We start from the raw sequence: 21,694 nt of genomic DNA, 5'->3' as shown, positions 1-21,694 counted from the left end.
TGGAAAGCCTGCTATCCTGGAAAAGCCACATTGGTTCTCCTCCTCCTCTTTAAAAAAGTGCTGGTGGGTGCATCCTTCCTACTGCTGAATGCATGTTCAGCAATGGGAAAGGAGGGCACTAGCTGGAGCATTGATGCTGAAAATGGCATCAAATCAGTGTTACTATGACAGATGTCATAATCAGCCCACTGTGCCTTATTTCCAAGTTCCCCTGCTAATGGCTGGCTTACTGTGATAATTTCTTAATGATTTTAAAACTGGGTTTATTTTGCACAACAATCAGTTGTAACTTCTCTTTTTTCTTTTTTAGGTTGTACTTACTATTATCGTTGCATTTATTTTGGATGCATTTCTGTTCCGCATGAACTACAGTAGAAAAAATAAAGATGAGGAAGGTATGTGTAATCTATATGAATTTCCATTGCTGATATTTTCTTTTTGCTGTTGTGTGTCATCGTGTTTTGTCTTTTAGTTTAATGTACCTTGTGGCAAGTTTTTCTTTTGCATTTAAATGTGATCAGTTCATACCAGAGATTGGTATAATGGGAATGGGTCATGCTCTAATTTTATGTTTCTTGTAACAAGATTTTGTATGTACTTTGCATTCTGATGTTTCGTCTATAACAGATGAAAATGGAATTGTTTTTGAGACCGAAGTTGACAAGGAGGAAATTGATAGACTTCTTGAGTTCAACAAACAGAACGGTTCCCCTTCTTCTGAGATCTCTGGACTTTTTAAACTGTCATCCAGAATGGCAAGCAATGATGTATGTAGTTTCTCTTTCTTGTATTCATTGTTCTTCTTTTATTTGAGATTTAACAATTTGTTATGATTCCCTAATTATTAAATGTAGGTAATATTGCCATTTCTAAGTCTCCACATCCAGGATAACTAAGGGTAGTATATAGGCAGGAAACGTAAGAAAATTAAACAAACCTGAAAATGACTGTGTTCCTTTCAGGCTGCGTATTGCCAGTTTTTTGTATTGCGTTATATTTTATATAATGTTAACTTTGAAATTCACAAATTGAATACCATTGAAATCCAGGATTTGATGAGATACATGTTTACCACTAGATGGCAGTTTTAGCCCATGCATGATATTCAGTTTGACAGATGAAGTACTTTCACGATCAACTATTAACATAAATTATTTTTAATTTCCGCAATATCTTAGTGAGTTTACTGTAGACTTGGAGGTCTCAAATTTAATCCTTAGTTACTGCTGATTTACCCAATTATAGCATAGGCACTACAAAAAATTATGGGGATAGAGGAATCAAGACAGGTTTCTGCATGTGAGCATTATCTGGTGCAAGTGCACAGGCAAGCATTGCGTGAGGACAAGATTCATCATAACTGTGACACCCCTCTCATTGAATAGCTTGCTTCTGCTCATTGTCCAGGCTAGCTCATGAATAATGGTTACCATCAGTGAGGCAATTGAAGGTGGCGAGTATTCTTGAAAGTATATCCTTGCAAATTGTAGAAACCTTCAATGGAGGAGGGAGGAAAGGAAGAGGAGAAAATTGGAAACAAAATGGTTAGTCAGTGTTTAAGTGTTCTATATTTAATTCCCCAGCTTGCAGCTTAATACTTGCAGCTGTAGAATTAAAAAAAACTAAACTTAATTGTACTTGATATGCATAATGGTTCTTTGGTTGATTGTTTTCCTTACAAAATGTTCTTAGAATGATTTGAGTAGAGTAAAACTACTAGATCTTACCATACAGGGACTGGGAGGGAAAAGACCTGAATGGCCCGAGCAGTCTTTTTTCACCTTATTCTTACCTTCGTGACATTGTTTTGAATCTATAGCAGTCCATTTGCCAAGCCCCTGATTTAAGCCATTCCTGAAGAAAAGGGACAGATTGAAAGCAAAGGGCTCACCTTGGGCTGCTCAGACATATAACTCAATGTACCCTTCAGAGTGACATTTATGGGAACTGACCTAAAAGTAGTTGCCCCATTATGTTTTGCTAGCCATGTTATATGGATTGGATGTAACCAAAGGAAAGGAGAAAGGGAAAATAGTTACCAACACCATTGATGAGCATATGAGTTTGACTATACTGTTTCATATTGAAGAGAGTTTTAAGCCCCTGAGTCAGCTGGTATATAAAAATGAAAAAATCTGTAACCTGACCCTAATCCACCAATTTCCAATTTTACCAGAAACAGGTAACGCAGGAGATGGGTTTGTCATTTAAATATTAAAATGAGGCTGCATGCCTCACAGTTAGCCGCTATTTTAAATTCAGTCCTGGCTGGCTGCGGTTACTGGACTTCAGGCAACCTGTTGGCCAATGGAAGCTGAGTACTGCTACATCCAGGAAGGTACATGCCTTTCCACTTAGCTGCTGAATCCAGTTGGCCCTGCTGATCAAACATCCTCCCTGCCAACCCTGAGGCAGATCGCCTCCACCACCAATCCTTCTGATCTCCCCCCACCCACCTGCTCCTAAGGCCTCTCCATTACCACCTACCTTTCTGATCCCCTGAAGCTGCTTCTATCTTTAAACCCACCCCCCCCCACCGCCCGAGAACTCACATTTCCTCCTCCATCAATTATTCTGATTTTCCCTCCCACTGAAGGCCTTAGATCTCCACCACCAACTCCTCTAATTTCCCCCTCCATCAAGGGTAAGGCTAACAATCTCCTCCACCAACAATCCTTCCAATCAATCCAAAACATTTCACCACCCTCCAGCTCAACCAAGGCCCCTGATCTCTCCCCACCCACCCGCCTACTCTCTCCCCAAAGTCTCCAATCTTATGTATCACCAAGTCTTCCAATCCCACTGTCCCACCCACCTCAAGGCCTCTGATCTCCTCCATCTATTTGTGTTTCTCACGTGTCGGTGCAGACTCAATGGGCCAAAGGGCCTCTTCTGCACTGTGATTCTGTGATCTAACCCTGAGGCCCTTCTGATCTCTTCCACTATTGAGTCTTCCAATCTCTTTGCCCTACCACCCTCAGCACCCCAAGTTCTCTGATACATCCCACCCTCCGTTCCCTGGCTGTGACCATGTGTCAAAAGCCTGCATCTGCAGGAAGCCTCCATCCCGCCAGCCAGCCTCGATGTGGCTGGCTGCGACTGGGAAATGGAAGCAGAAAATGTTAACCAGTTCCTTTTGTTAGAATCAGTAGGACCTAAGGGAAACCGATTCTTCCATCCTTTCCAACTTCAAAATATCCCGTCCTGCCACACCACCAGCAACCCCCAACCCCCAAACACCCCCCCGGCCCCAATCTCTGCTTCCTCCCTGTCTCACCAATTATTGGGACCCATGTTTTTCATTTCAGAAGCAGCTTCTTTTTCAAGAGGACATTTAAGATTATCTTAATTTTTATGACATGAAAACTATTTCTTGTTTTATTACAGCAGCTTAAAATGGTTTTTATTGGCAGAAGATCAAGAACTAAAAGTGATCTGAGCATTAAAATGTATGAAGAGGAGATTCAGGTATGAAAACCTTAACAATGATGTACATACTTATATTTACCAAATAGACAAGTCCATTTAGATAATTTGACTTGTCAGATAGAATATATTTCAGAGTGAAATACTTCTGTAAAATTGCCCACAAAAACATACTCCAGTAAAGAGTTAACTTCTTCATAAAAGTGAGGGCAGAAATTGATTGGGGCAGGAATGAGATGGCAATACTATTGCTTTTATAAATGGAAACTGCTGATCGAGACAGCAGTTGGACAAAAGTTACCAGCTACGATAGAAACAGAATAAAGGAGATTTTTGTGGGTTAAATTCTTAGAATTTGCTTGTGGAGTGTGATTTGCAGCTCAATTTGTTCTCATGAAGATTGCAATATGTTAAAGGGAACATCAATTATTAACTATGCTGTACATCTAAATATATTATCAGAAAGAATTGTGCCTACCGCTTCAGTTAGATGCTGATATAATTTTTGCCAGCTCCTGGCCCACACAATGTACAGCAATAAAAATGTCTCCCTTTCCAACAGGAATGGTTTGAAGAGTATGCCCGAGTAAACCAAATGCAGCTCGACCAACCACTGGAATGTATTTTGAACTCAAGTACTCACCAGCCTTCTGCGGAATTACGACAGCGATCTCAGACTGTAACTTAGAAATATAATGTACTAATCCACTATGCAATAATTATTCATTGTTACTTTATATTTCATGATTTGCACACACGCACTTGGGAATTTTTTGCCAGTTGTAAGAGCTACTGTGTTGGCAGAATCTTGGCAAGGGCTAGAATAGTGAGGGATAGTGGCCATATTATTGAGAAATTTTATCTGATCATTTTTATCTGTGGTAAGTTATATGTAACATAGGGCTGAATTTTATGCTGATCGGGCGGGCACGTGCCTGACCCGATCCGATCAGGCATGAAATTGTGCGAGATGATGTCGGGCGAGCGTCCCAACGTCATCCTATGCTCATGATATTTTAGTCGGCAACTACACTTCCGACTTTTGCACGCACATGGCGACAATTAAGAGGGCAAAAAAAGCCCATTAACGGCGCAATTGTCTGTCATTTTATGTAGCCCGTCCAACCTTACAGTTGGCGGATGGGCGAATCGGCCAGGCGGCCTTTACAATTTTCATTAAACCTTATCCAAGGGCGGGATGAGGTTTCCAGTATTAAATAAAATAAAAATAGAAATCTGTGGACAGCATTATTATAATCTGTATGTTCAGATACCTGATTGTGGTGCTTGGACATTTTTTCCCTGATTTTAAAAACTTTATTTCCTGGGTTTCAGGTCTTCAGCTCCCTGAGGCAGCTCTCTGCCTTCAGGGAGCTTTCTGTCAGCACTCGCCTGCGCCCGCGTTGATGTCATCACCCACTCTCCTCCCGCCCCCATCTTAGCAGCGCTTCACATTGGCTGGTTGTTAAATCGCGGTTGGGGGCCGATCACGGTCAGCGGTCCGTTTCCTGACTGCTCCCGGGCCCGCCGATCACACCTGCCCACCGAGCTGAAAATTCAGGCCATAGTATCTCTTTTTAATGTGTCCGCAAAATATGTGAGAGGTATTTTAGGATTTTTTTAGCTTTCTTCCACCACTTTCATTTGACACATAGCCTTTACAAGTGCTTTCTGGATAGCTTCTCTCAAAACTTCAGTATAATACCTATCCAACCAGCATTTTGTTTATTTGCAGCAAGTCAGTTCTCATTGTCTGAGTCTTTATCGTAAGATGTAATGTTCTTGTAAGAGTTACTGTTTCTTGCTTGACAAAATTTAATTCCCAAGGTCTTCTATTTGTAAGCCATAGTGTTGAATGCAGGGAGACAGGTGAAAGTATTAATGGAATATTAGCCTAACATTAGTTTAGAAATGTAGTCATTTCAGATACAGTTACCACTACACTTAGGAAGTAGACCAAAAGTTCAATTCCTGTTCTTTTTCTAGAAGCTTATTGATGTTAAATTTGTTTTTTGACTACTGTAGACATTTATAAAATCCATGTCTTGCTAAGGATGTGTACACATTTTGTAAGAATTGTCTTCAACTTATGCTGTTTCTCTGATTGGACCAGGCAGTGTTATGTGTTGAATCCTGAGTGTGTTTCAGGCAGTGCAAAATTTAACATTTGTTCTTGTTCACAGAACTTTTATATTACCTGGTCATGTCTATCACCCCTAAATTATTATTTTGCTAATACCAGGAGTAATGCTTTCTGTTTAAATCATCTGTTATCTTTAATATGTTATTGTTTGCTGGTGAAATTGAAGGAAATAGCTCCGCTGAAGTACTGGAACGGTGCGCTTTCCAGTTATCAAAATGAAGTGAGTGATAAAGTGGTAAATCTACTTTGGTTACCTAGTATTTGAGTGCAGTGACACAAGAGCCTGGATTTCCATCTTTGAAGTGTGAATCGCGAGTCAGGTCATTGCCCAAAGTTACAATTCCACCTCCTACCCGGCAATACCCATGCTATTTTCATTGTGGGGGTGGGGGGCGCGCTGGAGTCAGGGGCACCACCTCCAAAAGCAGGCCACAGGCAAAAGCAGATGCCGAGGCAGGCAGGTTAGGAGGCCTGTCTCCATTCCTAGGGACATCAGCCCATTTAGGGAGATGAGTGTGAGGTCCCCTAACACACATCCCCCTCAAACCCCCCCCCATGCCCCCTCCAAAATCCCCATGTTTACCCACTCCCCACCCATGCCCCCTCCATACCCACTCATCCAGTATCCACAATGTGCAGAATTCTTGAATCCTATAATAATATTGGGAAGTCAATAAAACTTTCAAAATAAACAAAGTCTTTAAAAAAGACCATTTAAAAATATTCTATTAAGTGATCATAAAACTGTCAAAATAAATAAACACTCAGCCTCCTTGACCCTGCTGAACTGAATCAATTAGTGGGGTTTGGAGCTCAGCCAAACTTGCATGATGAGATTCTATGAATGAATGTATCAGCACTCCCTGCTGAGCTGAGGCTATTAGTGGGGTTCGGAGCTCAGCCAAGCATCCATAATGGAATGCTACTTCACAGCTGTATAGACAAAACCTCCAGAACTGGATACATTAAAACCTTTGAAGTCATAGAAAGAGCTCAGGCATCTGTTGAACCTTTGAAGCAGAGGAACAGATTTCTGAGTAGCATTTCAAAGAGCTCAGCCATCTGTCCAAGCTTAAAGGCAGGGGAGCAGACGTCTGAGCTGTCAATCAGTGAAAAGATTAAATCATGGAGGACCATTGACATGGTCACACCTGAATATCACTATTTTTCAATGCAGAAGAGCACATACCCATAGCTAATGTACTCTAATGCATCTGAAAACTTTTCCACTTTCACAATTTTAATGGACACTTGCCTTTTAAAATATATTTTAAGTGTCAAAAAGTTCCCAACTCCAGACTAGGGATGCCCCATGGTACATGACTCCTCTGAGCTGCCATGAACTACGTCGCCTTCAGAAGTTGGCAAGATTCCATCAAAATTGTGGGTGGGGGGGAGGGGGGTTGGTGTCTGATTAAGTCCATCCTCACAATGAAGCCAGCAAGGTCAGTAGTGTTGCTTGTAGGCTGGCTTCCCGTACCACTAAAAGTTGTCGGCAATGGGAATGTGGGTAGAAATCACAGAATCGGGCCCTACCCGCCATTTTTAAAGTCTGCCCATCTCCATTCTGACACTGACAGAAGCATGAAAATCCAGCCCAAGGCATTTCCCACGAGTAATGTAAATCCTCTTGCATATTTGTTTTAATGAAACCAAAATGATAAAGCATGATCAAATACTACACAGGCCAACCTGAAGGCAGGTGAAGGAGAGAATGTTATCTTTGGGCAGCAGCAGGCTAGAGTCTGATAATGCCAATGGGGAAATGTAACAACATTCTGGAGTTTTGCTTGATTTGTGGATTGCAAGTATTTATATACAGAATTTTCTCCTCGAGTTATCAACTGTTCATGACATTGCAGATATTCCAAAGACAAAGCACAATGTACTTTTCTATTCCGTTCTTGTGATCGTGGGGTTCAAAGACAATTTTGTATTGAACTAATAGGACGTGATTTGATGAAGAAGTGGTTTGGCATAGTGATTATACTCTGCCAGTTTTACTGCAGCAGGTATATTGGCTACAAATTGAAGATTTGGTTATTGAAAAATCCAATAGAGAATAAACAAGAATAACTGAATTCAATTCAATGTACTTAGAAACTATCAACAACCTGTGATAAGGATCAACAAAATATTTAGCTAGTCAGTGCGAAATAGATATTAAACCAGAAAGTAGGAAATTGGATATAAGCTGCCAATTACTTAGAATGAGTTTTATTTACCAGGATGCAAGCTAAGTGAAACATGGCATGTTAATTTTAAAACTCCAAAAATAAGCAGCATTCAGTAGTACATTGAGTTTAGAACATTGCTTTCATCTTTGGAATTTTAGTTTCAAATCTACTAGTCAATTTATTAACTTAATCCTTTTAGATGAGAGCTTTCTAATGGAAGATAATTAACAATAACGTAAAATAAATCAGAATTGAAGAGTTTTTTCAAGTTTTTAAATATCATGTAATAGCTGTATTTTCTTTAATAATGGACGAATGTATTACTGCACATCCCAAATACACTCCTGCCATACATCAAAAAAAACAAATTGTTAAAGAGGATTGTTGTCTTCCAAGAATAACATGCACAGTTCAGGTGTGAACATTTATATTTTCAAGTATTTCTTTTGTTATTATATTTTTAACATTTTATCTCATCTCATTTGAAGGGGATTGGATTTTCATACATATCAAGGAAAATCCGATCTCAACACTTGGAAGTTGTTAATTTGGTCTAATATTTACCGTTTTGGCAGTAATCATATTCTCTTTATACTTGATTAACCAAAGAAATTAATCTGGTACATTTCAAAAAAAGACTTAACATTTCCACTCTCAAGAGACAGTCCTTCCCGTGCCATGAACGGAACAATGCCCGTTAAGATCAGACCCACCATTTTGTTTGCATTTTGAGATCTGTAGGGTTGACCCTGCACTAAACAAAAAAAAAATTGCCATATCTTTCTAGTACATAAAATATTTTGATTTTTAACATTGCTCAGTTAGTGTGTAAACTAATATTAAGCAGTTAAATATTTATGTTATGGCTTGAATGATATAATTTAATTGTATATGAAGCAATTCTCTTTTGAGATGAGGGAGTTGATTGCTTCATTTGAATTTATAATTTTATTAAACCATTGCCACCACACAGACAATTCCAACATCAAAATGACTGTACCAAGAGTCATCATGTTTAAATAGGTTCCTAAAATTTTAATGTTTTAAAACTTTGCTTAAGCGTATTGTGTTTAACATTTGCACTGTGGGATATTGCCCAGAACAAGCTATTTTATCTGGATCACTGAGCAATAATTTACTTTATTTTTCACGTAAAATTTAAGATAGCTGTATGTCGAGTGGTGAAACACATTACATAAAGTAATATGACAAGTTATTGCACTTTTGCAAAAGTAATGTGCAAGAGTAATATGAAAGAATCAATTTTAAAATTCTCATCATTGTTTTCAAATCCTCTATGGCCTCACACCTCCGTATCTCTGTAATCTCTTCTAGCCCCAAAACCGGTGTTTCAGTATCTATGGTCAAAATTACACCTGGCTTTGAGTATTTCATCACGCATTATTTAAATATAGTAGATCATGATCATCTGTTTAGATTGTCTATTAGGTTAGATAAGGTATAGTAAAACAGAGAGATTGAATGCACTAATTGTATGCATTTAAAGCATTTTGTAACATAGTTTATTTTTGTAAAGTGGAGCTTCTTTTGTCTACATAGCTATCCCAGGTGGATTACAAACCAAATTCATGCATGACTATATAGATTTAACATCTTGTGAGTGGGTCATGAATATTCTGTATTCTAACTAAATTAACATTAATAGAGGGATCACAGAATTGATCCCAGTTGTAGTGGCAAAGGAAAAATCTGATTTGAATTGTCTTTTGCTTTCTGAGTTATATCAATTTAGATCTGCATTTTCTCTGGTTACAGTCCAATCCTGAGCTAAGTATTGTAAAACCCATATGAAACAACTGAGCTTGCTTTTGTGTTTTGTTCTCACTTTGGGCATAATTTTCCAACTAACACTGCAGCAATTGGAATGTATTCACCAATGTAGACAGAGATTGCTTCTGTGGCAGTAGCAATACCAGACTATTTATGGAGTAATATTGGAGTTCTTCACTAGCCTTTCAAAACATTCATCCAAAGTGAGTACACAATGCCAGACCAATCACAACCATTGTGAGATATTTGACTTTCAAATGGGCTTTCAGCCACATATCCGAGCCATCACTAAACCATCTATTTCCAAAACATTGCCCAACTTTGCATCAGCCTCAGCTCATCTACTGTTCAAACCTTCAACCATGCTTTCGTTACCTGAAAACCTGACTGCACGTCTGGATAGCCTCCCACACCCTATCTTCTATAAACTCTGCAGTCGTGTCCTAAATCCTACCGAGTCCTGTTCACCCATCACCCCTGTCTTCACTAACCTTCATTGGCTCTCTGTTAAGCAATGTTTCAATTTTAAAATTCTCATCTTTGTTTTCAAATCCTCCCTGGCCTCACGCCTCCCTATGTCTGTAATCTCTTCCAGCCCCAAAACCGGTCAAGATATCTGCACTAATCCTGGCCTCTTGAGCATCCATGATTTTAATATTGTGGCTATGCCTTCTGCTGCCTAGGCTCTAAGCTCTGGAATTCCCTCCCTAAACCTCTCTGCCTCTACCTCTCTTTCCTCCTTTAAAACACTCCTTAAAACCTACTTCTTTGGTAATCTCACCATATTTCTCCTTATGATGTTCAGTGTCAAATTTTGCTTCATAAAGCTCCTGTGAAGTGCCTAGGGATGTATTGTTTCATGAAAGGTGCTATATAAATACAAGTTAGTGTTGCATTGAAAAGATTCAAAAATTGTACTTGTGTTCTTTGACCCAGCAAGATCCCAATATTAATTTGTAACCATGTAGTTGGCATCCAGTTGGGCATCAAAATGGCACACATCCATAAATCTCTGCTCATTATTTAAATGTAAACGTTGAATGTATTGGTGCCGCAACACTAGACTTTCCAGCAGCGGCAGTAGTTGTAGTGAAATGTAAAAGTGCCAGCCAGTATCAAGATGGAAATATCCCATTATTAATCAAGCATACTTTGTGTATGCATCTGTAACAATTTGTAATAGCACTGCACATGTGAAAAAATCTTCTCAGTGGATAGGTGCTGCTACAGATGGTTCTGTTTCTATTGTGTGCAAAATATGTGTTTCTTAAAAAAATTGTATTCTTAGTGAATATTATTAAATTCACACCTTTTAACATTACCTTTGGTTTTATTTCTGGATTCTAAAGGTGTGAATATTTAAGGTGGTATGCTGCCTATTTTTCCATTTATTTATACTTCTACCCTTACTTTATTGGAATACTGAATTTGAATATACTGTATTTTGCTGCAAAGTTTTAAAATGTAATTTGTAATATAGTTTGCAAAGTAATTAGAAATAAAATAATGCTTCAAAAATTTATTTAAAATCTTTATCCTGATTTCCTTTTTTTCTGTTTGCATCACTTTCTTACAAGAAATCTATCTGGGTTATTGGACCTTCTCCCCATAAAATTTCCCATCTTTGTTGAAGAGTTGGAATCAATGCCAGACTTTTCCCTGCAGGGTGGGAGTGTGCTCCATTCAGCTTAGAAAGTAACTAAATCATGAGCCATGCACACACAGTTCTGAAAGTAGGTCCCACATCTGGCCTCATCTTGGTAAAGTTAACTTATGTTAGGCAGATAAATATGAGGTACATAAAATAACTACCACATTCTACATTAGATGTAGCCATGTCTTTGTGGACTAAAATCAGCACGGACAAAGTCCTTCCATCGAGTAGCACTCCGATGTTCCTACATGCTGGATGCTGCTAATGCGACTGACAGCACTATACACTTGAGAGTGGGAATTTGGGGGAGATCAGAATTTTTACGATGTACAACACTATTGAGCTGTAGATGACAGGAGATGGCAGCTGGGAAACAGCACCTGGGGATGAAGTGAGAGATTGAGGAGGTAAGAATAGCACTTTGGGAAGGGAGATGCCAGAACCAACATGTTGGCCAAAGAAATAGAGAGGGAAATCAAGAATAGCACATGAGAGAATAGAATTAGAGGACTCTGAAGTGTTTCGAGTAATCTGGGTAGGATGGACCTGTTAAAAACCCAAATGTTTTAGTTTTTAATTCATTAAAAATAACCATGTGAAGTGTAAAAATGGATCGAGAAGGCACTTTGTGTTTTGAAAATTCAACATTTTGTATAGGAACTTACATCCAGACTTTCACAGAAATGCAACACCAGTTGGGACGTCAGCGTTAGAAAGACTGTTACAATTGTAAATCTGCTCCTTATGGTCCTGACTGGTATTATAGTCCAAAAGACTAGACTTGAAATTCCCTACTGATGATTCTTCTTAAATTTAAATAATTTTACAACATTTCTGCCAGTGATAAACACTCCATTATGATACATCAAAGAAAATAAAGAAAATGTGCAAATGAAAATTAAGTAGTTTTCAATAAAATGAAGTAAATATCTCCATGTATTCTAGATTCCAAAGTACTGAAAAATACACCAACTAGTGTGTGATGGTCCATGTGCTATTGGGGAAAAAGCTACATTTTATGTTGGGATAGTGGTCCCTTGAAGAACTAAGTCTGTCTGGAAGTTGACTTCTTGTAAAAGGTAACTTGCCCCAGGAACTGATCATGTGACCAAGCTGCCAAGGAGATAGACAATAGAAAAGCAAAGGGTAAACAAGAAGTTTATTGCAGGGAACATCTCTTTCAAGCAACTTAGTTTAAAGCAAGCTGATTGCAGGAAGGGAACTTCTCTTCCAACAGAATTCAGCTGAAATTCTTTGTGTTGGCTAAAAAGTTCTAAAACCTTTGATAACTGAAGAACTCTGTTAACAGCGAGTTGAACTTCTGGATTGGCCGAGAAGAGAGCGAGAGTGTTCCTGGAGGCAAGACTTCAGAGTTAAAAAACATTAGAACCAGGAGAATTCTAACCTGAGGGGGTTATACTTAAGATGCTAATGATGCCCGTGTTGAAATGAGAGCCCTCAACAGTGGGACATTTGGAGGAGATTTGAAGGGAAAGCCTTGCCAAAGGCAAGTAGAAGGCCCAAGAAATCTTAACCCTTATACGAATCTTTGGAACAATACCTAGACCAGGTGATTCGTCTTCCAATTTCTGATAATTATTTAACTGGAGTTTTTTGGGATGTAGGTCAATGGGTGTGGAAGGAAATTTGAGTTAATTTGGTTTAGAGTATAAGTAACTGTACATTAAATATCTTTAACGTAACTGACTATTTAAGATAGTGTATTATTATTAGCATTCATGTTCTTTGAATTTTGTGTGGAAAAATTCTTTTGATTTAAACAGTGAACCTTGTGGCTCCATCCTTTTAGTAAATACCCGGATTTTCGATTTAAAGAATAATAAAAACATTACTCGTCTCTACCGAGATCATAGCAAGTGTAAAAAAAAAAATTACTGAAGGCAGATGAGTTTTCATTCTTCCGTGTCCCTAAAAATAAATTGTGCTCTCAGGCTTTTGTATACTTAGCGTGAAAGAATGTTGAGTATACCCACAGTACAAGTTAAGTCATGCTGTGCTTTGTTATTACTTTCACATCTAAGTTCTATTCAGGGCATTTTATTGAATGGTCAGCTATTACTACTTATCCAGGTTGACATGTATGCAGGCATTGGCCAGTGTTTGCATGGCAACAAACGAGTATGTCTCTATGCAACCATCCTCAGAGGTTTAGAGGGAACTGGACTGCTGATTGCATATGGTTATATGCAGATACGATTGCAAATCATTCTGATTAAGTCTTCTCACTAAAGTCAATTTGTAGGCCAGTGGGGAAGCAGGCACCTGACAAGCAAATTTAGGGTGCATTTGGGACATTGCTCTAACGCCACATACTTGATTTCAGTGATGTAGTACAGCCAAATAGAAATTAGGTTGGCTGCTCGAGAACAGCACTTGTTCTCTGTGAAAGTAATATAATAAAGGTGGCTGAAAATCTGTAAGCTGAAGTTAGAGTTTTTTTTGTTGGGCTCAGTGTATACCACAGACATCATGTTTTCAGTAGTCCAAACTTCATGGTTCAGGTCCAAGGGGAAACTTCCTACATCGAGGTCTCGAGTTAGAAAGTTGTGGGTTCAAGTCCCACTCCGGAGACACGTGTATAATTTTGGCTGATGCTACAATGCATTAGTGCTGCATTGTCAGCATTTTCTTTTGAATGAGACATTCAACCCAAGTTCCAACTCCCTGCAGATGGATGTAAAACAGATCTCAAGCAATCACTGAACAAGAGCAAGGGAATTCTTCAACTAATGAGCTTCCTTCCATCACAAACAGTTTAGCTACTTTTGTTTATTGTTAGTCGAGGGACTTGGATGCTGTGCACAAATTGGCTGCTATGTTAAAAGTAATTAATTGGTTATGAAACACTTTGGAATGTCCTGACGTTGTGAAATGTGTTATGTTACTCAAGTTTAATCTTTATTAATTAATTCAGTTCATTTCAGTCCCCACTAAACCTAATTGCCATCAGTGTAACTCTCAAACAGATAAAATCATAACTGGAGGATTTGATCTTTTTTAGGCGCATCTTGCCCAGTAACCTTTACTCATATCTGATTTTACTGTCCTTAAAACTGCTAGAATAAGAGATTCTCTGGTCAGCTGCATATTTTGACCCCTGACACCTCCCCATCTAGAGTTAAGGATGCATAGCATTGATCAGAATGATTTCCCCTCTAGGGAGTCCCTGTGTGTAATTTTGATGAAGGTGGCACAGAACATTTTTTTTATTCATTCATGGGATGTGGGCTTCACTGGCTAGGGCCAACATTTAATGCCCATTCCTAGTTGCCCTTGAGAAGGTGGTGGTGAGCTACCTTCTTGAGCTGCTGCAATCCATGTAGTGTAGGTACACCCACAGTGCTGTCAGGAAGGGAGTTCCTGGATTTTGACCCAGCGACAGTGAAGGAACGGCAATATATTTCCAAGTCAGGATGGTGAGTAACTTGGAGGGGAATTTGCAGGTGATGGTGTTCCCATGTATCTGCTGCCCTTGTCCTTCTAGATGGTAATGGTTGTGGGTTTGGAAGGTGCTGTGAATCCATGCAGTGCATCTTGTAAATGGTACACACTACTGCTACTGTGCGTCAGTAGTGGAGGGAGTGAATATTTGTGGATGTAGTGCCAATCAAGCGGGCTGCTTTGTCCTGGACAGTGTCAAGCTTCTTGAGTGTTGTGGGAGCTGCACTCATCCAGGCAAGTGGGGAGCATTCCATTACAGTATTGACTTGTGCCTTGTAGATGGTGGACAGGCTTTGAGGAGTCAGGAGGTGAGTTATCGCATGATTCCTAGCCTCTGACCTGCTCTTGTAGCCACAGTATTTATATGGCTATTGCAGTTCAGTTTCTGGTCAATGGTAAGCCCCCAGGCTATTGATAGTGGGGGATTCAGTGATAGTAATACCATTGAACATCAAGGGGTGATGGTTGGATTCTCTCTTGTTGGAGATGGTCATTGCCTGACACTTGTGTGGCGCTAATGTTACTTGCCACTTGTCAGCCCAAGCTTGGATATTGTCCAGATCTTGCTGTATTTGGACATGGACTGCTTCAGTATCTGAGTTGTCATGAATGATGCTGAACATTGTGCAATCATCAGTGAACATCCCCACTTCTGACCTTATGATGGAAGGAAGATCATTGATGAAGCAGCTGAAGATGGTTGGGCCAAGGACACTACCCTAAGGAATTCCTGCAGTGATGTGCTGGAACTGAGATGATTGACCAACAAGTGCAACCATCTTCCTTTGTGCTAGGTATGACTCTAACCAGTGGAACGTTTTCCTCAATTCCCATTGACTCCAGTTTTGCTCCATGATGCCACACTCGGTCAAATGCGGCCTTGATGTCAAGGGCAATCACTCTCACCTCACCTCAGGAGTTCAGGTCTTTTGTCCATGTTTGAACCAAGGCTGTAATGAGGTCAGAAGCTGAGTGACCCTGGTAGAACCCAAACTGGGCATTAGTGAGCAGGTCATTTATTGCTAAGCAAGTGCCACATGATAGCACTGTTAATGACCCCTTCCATTATTTTACTGATGATCGAGAGTAGACTGAGGGGGTGGTAATTGGTTGGGTTGAATTTGTCCTGCTGTGTGTGTACAGGACATACTTGGGCAATTTTCCACATATATGGGTAGATGCCAGTGTTGTAGCTGTACCGGAACAGCTTGGCTAGGGGCACAGCAAGTCTTGGAGCACAGGTCTTCAGTACTATTGCCGGAATATTGTCAGGGCCCATAGCCTTTGCAGTGTCCAGTGCCTTCAGGCATTTCTCGATATCACGTGGAGTGCATGGAGTTGACTGAAGACTGGCTGGGGACCTCTGGAGCAGGCTGAGAGCAATCATCCACTCCATACTTCTGGCTGAATACTTTAGCCTTATCTTTTGCGACGATGGGGATATTTGTGGAGCCTCCTCCTCCAGTGAGTTGTTTAATTGTCCACCACCATTCGCGACTTGATGTGGCAGGACTTAGATCTGATTTGTTGGTTATGGGATCGCTTAGCCCAGTCTGTCACTTGCTGCTTATGCTGTTTGGCATACAAGTAGTCCTGTGTTATAGCTTCACCAGGTTGACACCTAATTTTTAGGTATGCCTGGTGCTGCTCCTAGCATGCCCTCCCGCACTCTTCATTGATCCAGGGTTGATCTCCTGGCTTGATAGTAATGGTAGAGTGGGGGATATGCCAGGCCATGAGGTTGCAGATTGTGGTTGAGCACAATTCTTCTGCTGCTGCTGCTGATAGCCCACAGCACCTCATGGATGTCTAGTCTTGAGTTGCTAGATCTGTTCGAAATCTATCCCATTTAGCACGGTGGTAGTGCCACACACTATGGAGGGTATCCTCACAGTGAAGGCGGGACTTCGTCTCCACAATGACTGTGCGGTGGTCACTTATACCGATACCGTCATGGACTGATGCATCTGTGGCAGGCAGGTTGGTGAGGATGAGGTCAAGTATGTTTTTCCCTCTTGTTGGTTCCCTCACTACCTGCCGCAGACCCAGTCTAGCGGCTATGTCCTTTAGGACTTGGCCAGCTCGGTCAGTGGTGGTGCTACCAAGCCACTCGTAGTGATGGACATTGAAGTCCCCCACCTAGAGCACATTCTGTGCCCTTGCCACCCTCAGTGCTTCTTCCAAGTGATGTTCAACATGGAGGAACACTGATTCATCAGCTGAGGGAGGACGGTACATGGTAATCAGCAGGAGGTTTCCATGCCCATGTTTGTTTGACCTGATGCCATGAAGCTTAAGGGGCCTGGAGTCAATGTTGAGGACCCTCAGGGCAATTACCTCCAGACTGTGTACCGCTGTGCCACCATCTCTGCTGGGTGTCCTGCTAGTGGGACAGGACATCCCCAGGGATGTTGATGGTGGTGTCTGGGGCATTATCAGTAAAGTATGATTCCATGAGAATGATCAGTTGCTTGACTAATCTGTGGGACAGCTCTCCCAATTTTGGCAGAAACCCCCAGATTTTAGTAAGGATGACTTTGCAGGGTCAACAGGGCTGCGCTTGCCGTTGCCGTTTCCAGTGCCTAGGTCAATGCCAGGTGGTCCGTCCAGTTTCATTCCTTTTTTGAGACTTTGCAGCGGTTTGTTACAACGGAGTGGCTTGCTAGGCCATTTCAGAGGGCATTTAAGAGTCAACCACATTGCTGTGGGTCTGGAGTCACATATAGGCCAGACCAGGTAAGGATGACAGATTTCCTTCCCTAAAGGACATTAGTGAACTAGATGGGTTTTTAACAAAAGACAATGGTTCCATGGTCATCATTAGACTTTTAATTCCAGATTTTGTATTGAATTCAAATTCTACTAGCTGCCATGGTGGGATTTGAACCCAGGTCCCCAGAGCATTACCCTGGGGTCTCTGGATCACTAGTCCAGCAACAATACTACTATGCCATTGCCTCCCCAGGGGGGGCATAGGACAGAGAGACATCATCAAATGAGAATAAAGGAAAACCCATTTCTACTCACCCTAAAAAGTGTGTTTCTAGGCTCTAGAGATATTAGGAATGAGTGATCACCAACTTAGCTTCACTTAACAAGCTGCTGATGAATTAAACATGATAATCCGAAGCCCAAAATCATGTGTCTGGACAGCCATGCTAGTACCTATCAAAAGCAGTATTTCTCAACTCTCATCACAGAATCCTTCCAGGCTGTAACTGGGAGCTTTGTAATCCTGACCCATGGCTGATGTTGACAATAGAACAGGGCACCAATAGCATCTCAGAGATACATACAAATTAGGAAGAGTAGGCCACTCCCTCAAGCCTGCTCCGCCATTCAGTAAGATCATGGCTGATCTGGATGTAACCCCAGCCCCACATTCCTGCCTACCCCTCGATAATCTTTCACCCCCTTGTTAATCAAGAATCTAGCTCTGCCTTAAAAATCTAGAGATCTAAAGATCTAGGAAATTCATCCATTATGTGAGGACTCTTAAAGAGTAGCAAGACAGGGGTATTCCGTTTTAATTACATTACTAGTTTAACAAAATTCAGGTCACAGAGGATCTCCATATCACACTGCAGCCATCTGTGGACTCATTGGATTGGAAGTTTCCAGATCCTTTATGCAGCAGAATGAGATTTACACCCACTTCAGTCAGGAGGCTAATGTATTAAAAAGCCAAGAGTCTGTTATTTTCAATGTCACTGGTGGGACAAGGATGGAGTGTTGCTAGCTAGGGAATGGGACAAGAATGGTAGAGGGACGGTAAACTCTACTAGGAGATGGAAAATTTAGGAAGGGGAGCAGAAGCAGCTTTCATATTTAAAGGGCTATATCTGAATAAAGGGTTGAGCAGGCAGATCAAAACGACTGGTGCTACAGAAGAGAAAGCATCCAACATAAGGACTAGGAGCAGGAGTAGGCAATTCAGCCCCTCAAGCCTGCCCCGCCATTCAATACAATCATGGCTGATCTCATTTCTGCCTCAACTCCAATTTCCCACCCTCTCCCCATAACCTTTCAACCCATTACTAATTAAAATTTATTCAGCATCCCGGCATCCATTGCACTCGGAGGTAGTGAATTCCACAGATTCACAACCCTTTGAGAAAAGTAATTCCTCCTCACCTCTAATTTAAATCTACCACCCCTTAGCCTAAAACTATGGCCTCTCGTTCTAGAATGCCCCGCAAGGGGAAACATCCGCTCCACGTCTACTTTGTCTATCCCCTTTAGCATCTTAGATCTCCTCTCATCCTTCTAAACTCTCATGAGCATAGGCCTAAACTGCTCAATCTCTCCTCAAACAACAAGCCCCACATCCCTGGAATCAATCTAGTGAACCTCCTCTGAACCGCCCCCAATACAACTACATCCTTCCTCAAGTAAAGGGACCAAAACTGTGCACAGTACTCCAGGTGCGGTCTCACCAATGCCTTGTACAATTGCAACAACATTTCCCTATTTTTATACTCTATTCCTTTAGCAATAAATGCCATTTGCCTTCCTTATTACCTGTTGTACCTGCACACTAGCTTTCAGCAATTCATGCACAAGGACACCCAAATCCCTCTGCACTGAAGCATTCTGAAGTTGCTCTCCATTTAAATAATAAGTCGCCTTTTTATTCTTCCAACCAAAATGGATAACCTCACACTTATCCACGTTAAACTCCATCTGCCAAATTTTGGCCCATTCACCTAACCTGTCCATATCCAATTGTAAATTTCTTATTTCTTCATTGCAACTTACTTTCCCACCTATTTTGGTGTCAACTGCAAATTTAGCAATAGTACCTTCTATCCCAAGTCATTAATATAGATTGTAAGTAGCTGGGGCCCCAAGGACCGAACCCTGTGGCATCCCACTAGTTACAGCTTGCCATCCAGAAAAAGACCCATTTATCCCAACTCTCTGTTTTCTGTTGGTTAGCCAATCCTCTATCCAAGCTAATATATTACCCCTAACTCCATGTGATCTTATCTTGTGTATTAATCTTTTGTGCGCCACCTTAAAGATCTTCTGGAAGTCCAGATATACTACATCTACAGGATCCCCATTATCCACTTTGCTTGTCACATCTTCAAAGAACTCTAGCAAATTAGTCAAACAGGATTTACTCTTCATAAAACTATGCTGACTCTGATGGATTGCATTTTGACTTTCCAAATGCCCCATTACTACTTCCTTAATAATGGATTCCAACAATTTCCCAATGACAGACATTAAACTAACTGGTCTATAGTTTCCTACTTTCTGCAGCCCCCCCTCCACCTTTTTGAATAAGGGCATTATATTAGCATTTTTCCAATCCACTGGAACCTTTCCAGAATCTAGGGAATTTTGGAATATTATTACCAATGTATCCACTATCTCCACTGCCACTTCCTTTAAGACCCTGGGATGTAGGCCATCAGGTCCTGGGGGCTTGTCACCCTTTAATCCCAATAATTTGCTCAGTACTTTTTCTCTAGTGATGGTGATTGTTCTAAGTTCCTCCTTCTCTGTACTCTCTGCACTACCTGTTACTATTGGGGTGGTACTAGTGAACTCCACTGTGAAAACTGAGGCAAAATATTGATTAAGCTTCTCTGCCGTTTCTGCGTTCCCCACTATTAACTCCCCAGTCTCATCCTCCAAGGGACCAACATTCACTTTAGCTACTCTCTTTCCTTTTATATACTTGTAGAAGCTTTTGCTATCAGCTTTTACATTTTGCACTAGTTTTCTTTCATAATTTACCTTTGCTCTTTTTATTATTTTTTTAGTAATCCTTTGTTTAAAAGTTTCCCAATCTCCCAGCCTGCCGCTGACCTTTGCGTATGCCTTAGTTTTTGCCTTTTAAGTTATCTTTAACTTCCGGCTTAGCCATGGATGCTTTTTCCCCCTCTTACCATCTTTCTTCCTCTTTGGAATATATTTTACTTGGGAGGAATTGAGTATCTCCTTAAATATCTGCCACTGTTCATCAACTGTCCCACCATGTAGTCTTCCTGCCCAGTCCACTAGGGCCAAATCTGCCCTCATGCCTATGTAGTTACCTTTGTTTAACTCCAGAACACTAGTGTGGGACTCAAGTTTCTCGCTCTCAAACCGAACTTGAAATTCTATCATGCTATGTTCACTCTTCCCTAGAGGATCCTTTACCATGAGATCATTAATTAATCCCATCTCATTACACAAAACCAAATCCAGAATAGCCTGCTCCCTGGTTGGTTCCACAACATATTGCTCCAAGGAATAAACAAACAGTCTCTAATACACTCTACGAACTCTCCCTTGAGGCTACCCTTGCCAATTTGACTGGTTCAGTCTATATGCATATTAAAATCACCCATGATTATTGCCATGCCTTTCTTACATGCTCCCAGTATTTCCTGGTTTATCCTGTGCCCTACTGCTGAACTACTATTTGGGGACCTATAGATTACTTCCACCAGGGACTTCTTTCCCTTGCTATTTCTTATTTCTACCCAGACTGGTAGAAATAGACTACCCAAGACTACGTCTTGCTCTCCAGTGCCTATAATCATTCCTCACCATAACACTGATCTCTTCCTTTACTATCAAAGCTACACCACCTCCTTTTCCTTCCTGCCTATCTTCCGAAATATTGAATACCCTTGGATATTCAACTCCCAAATCTGTTCTCCCTGTAACCACATCTCAGTAGTGGCCACCAAACCATACCTATTTATCTCTATTTGCGCTGTTGACGCATTAGTTTTATTCCAAACGCTAAGTACATTCAGATACAAAGCCTTTAAGTTTGCCCTATTGTCAATTTTCCCTACTCTTATCTGATTCTTTGGTGCAATATGGCATTCACACGTTCTGTCCCTTCCTTTCACTTTTTGGTAACAATCAGCCTCGTCACTGACCTGCACTCTTACGCTCTTTTATATTTCCATGTAACTGAACACCCCCCCTCCGACTATTTAGTTTAAAGCCCTATCTACAACCCTAGTTACGCAATTCACCAGGACACTGGTCCCAGCATGATTCAAGTGGAACCCGTCCGAACGGAATAGCTCC

General features: G+C 40.8%; 1 protein-coding gene across 3 annotated transcripts in view; it reads left to right on the top strand.

Moving 5' to 3' along the window:
* Positions 1-11,065, top strand: part of tpcn1 (two pore segment channel 1) — a 129,107-nt gene extending 118,042 nt beyond the window's left edge. For 2 of the 3 annotated variants that reach the window (XM_078554065.1, XM_078554063.1), the window contains 4 exons: positions 311-395; positions 628-767; positions 3,388-3,468; positions 3,989-11,065. In XM_078554065.1, the coding sequence (XP_078410191.1) occupies positions 311-395; positions 628-767; positions 3,388-3,468; positions 3,989-4,114 (432 nt within the window). In that variant the 3' untranslated portion in view covers positions 4,115-11,065. The remainder of the gene's footprint in view (positions 1-310; positions 396-627; positions 768-3,387; positions 3,469-3,988) is intronic. The other variant, XM_078554064.1, reaches the window with a different exon arrangement.
* The last annotated feature ends 10,629 nt before the right edge of the window (positions 11,066-21,694 follow it).

This window comes from Cetorhinus maximus, chromosome 12, assembly GCF_964194155.1.
Source record: "Cetorhinus maximus chromosome 12, sCetMax3.hap1.1, whole genome shotgun sequence".
Lineage (NCBI taxonomy): Eukaryota > Metazoa > Chordata > Chondrichthyes > Lamniformes > Cetorhinidae > Cetorhinus > Cetorhinus maximus.
The sequence above is the reverse complement of the archived record's forward strand: the minus strand, read 5'-3'. Positions and strand labels throughout refer to the sequence as shown.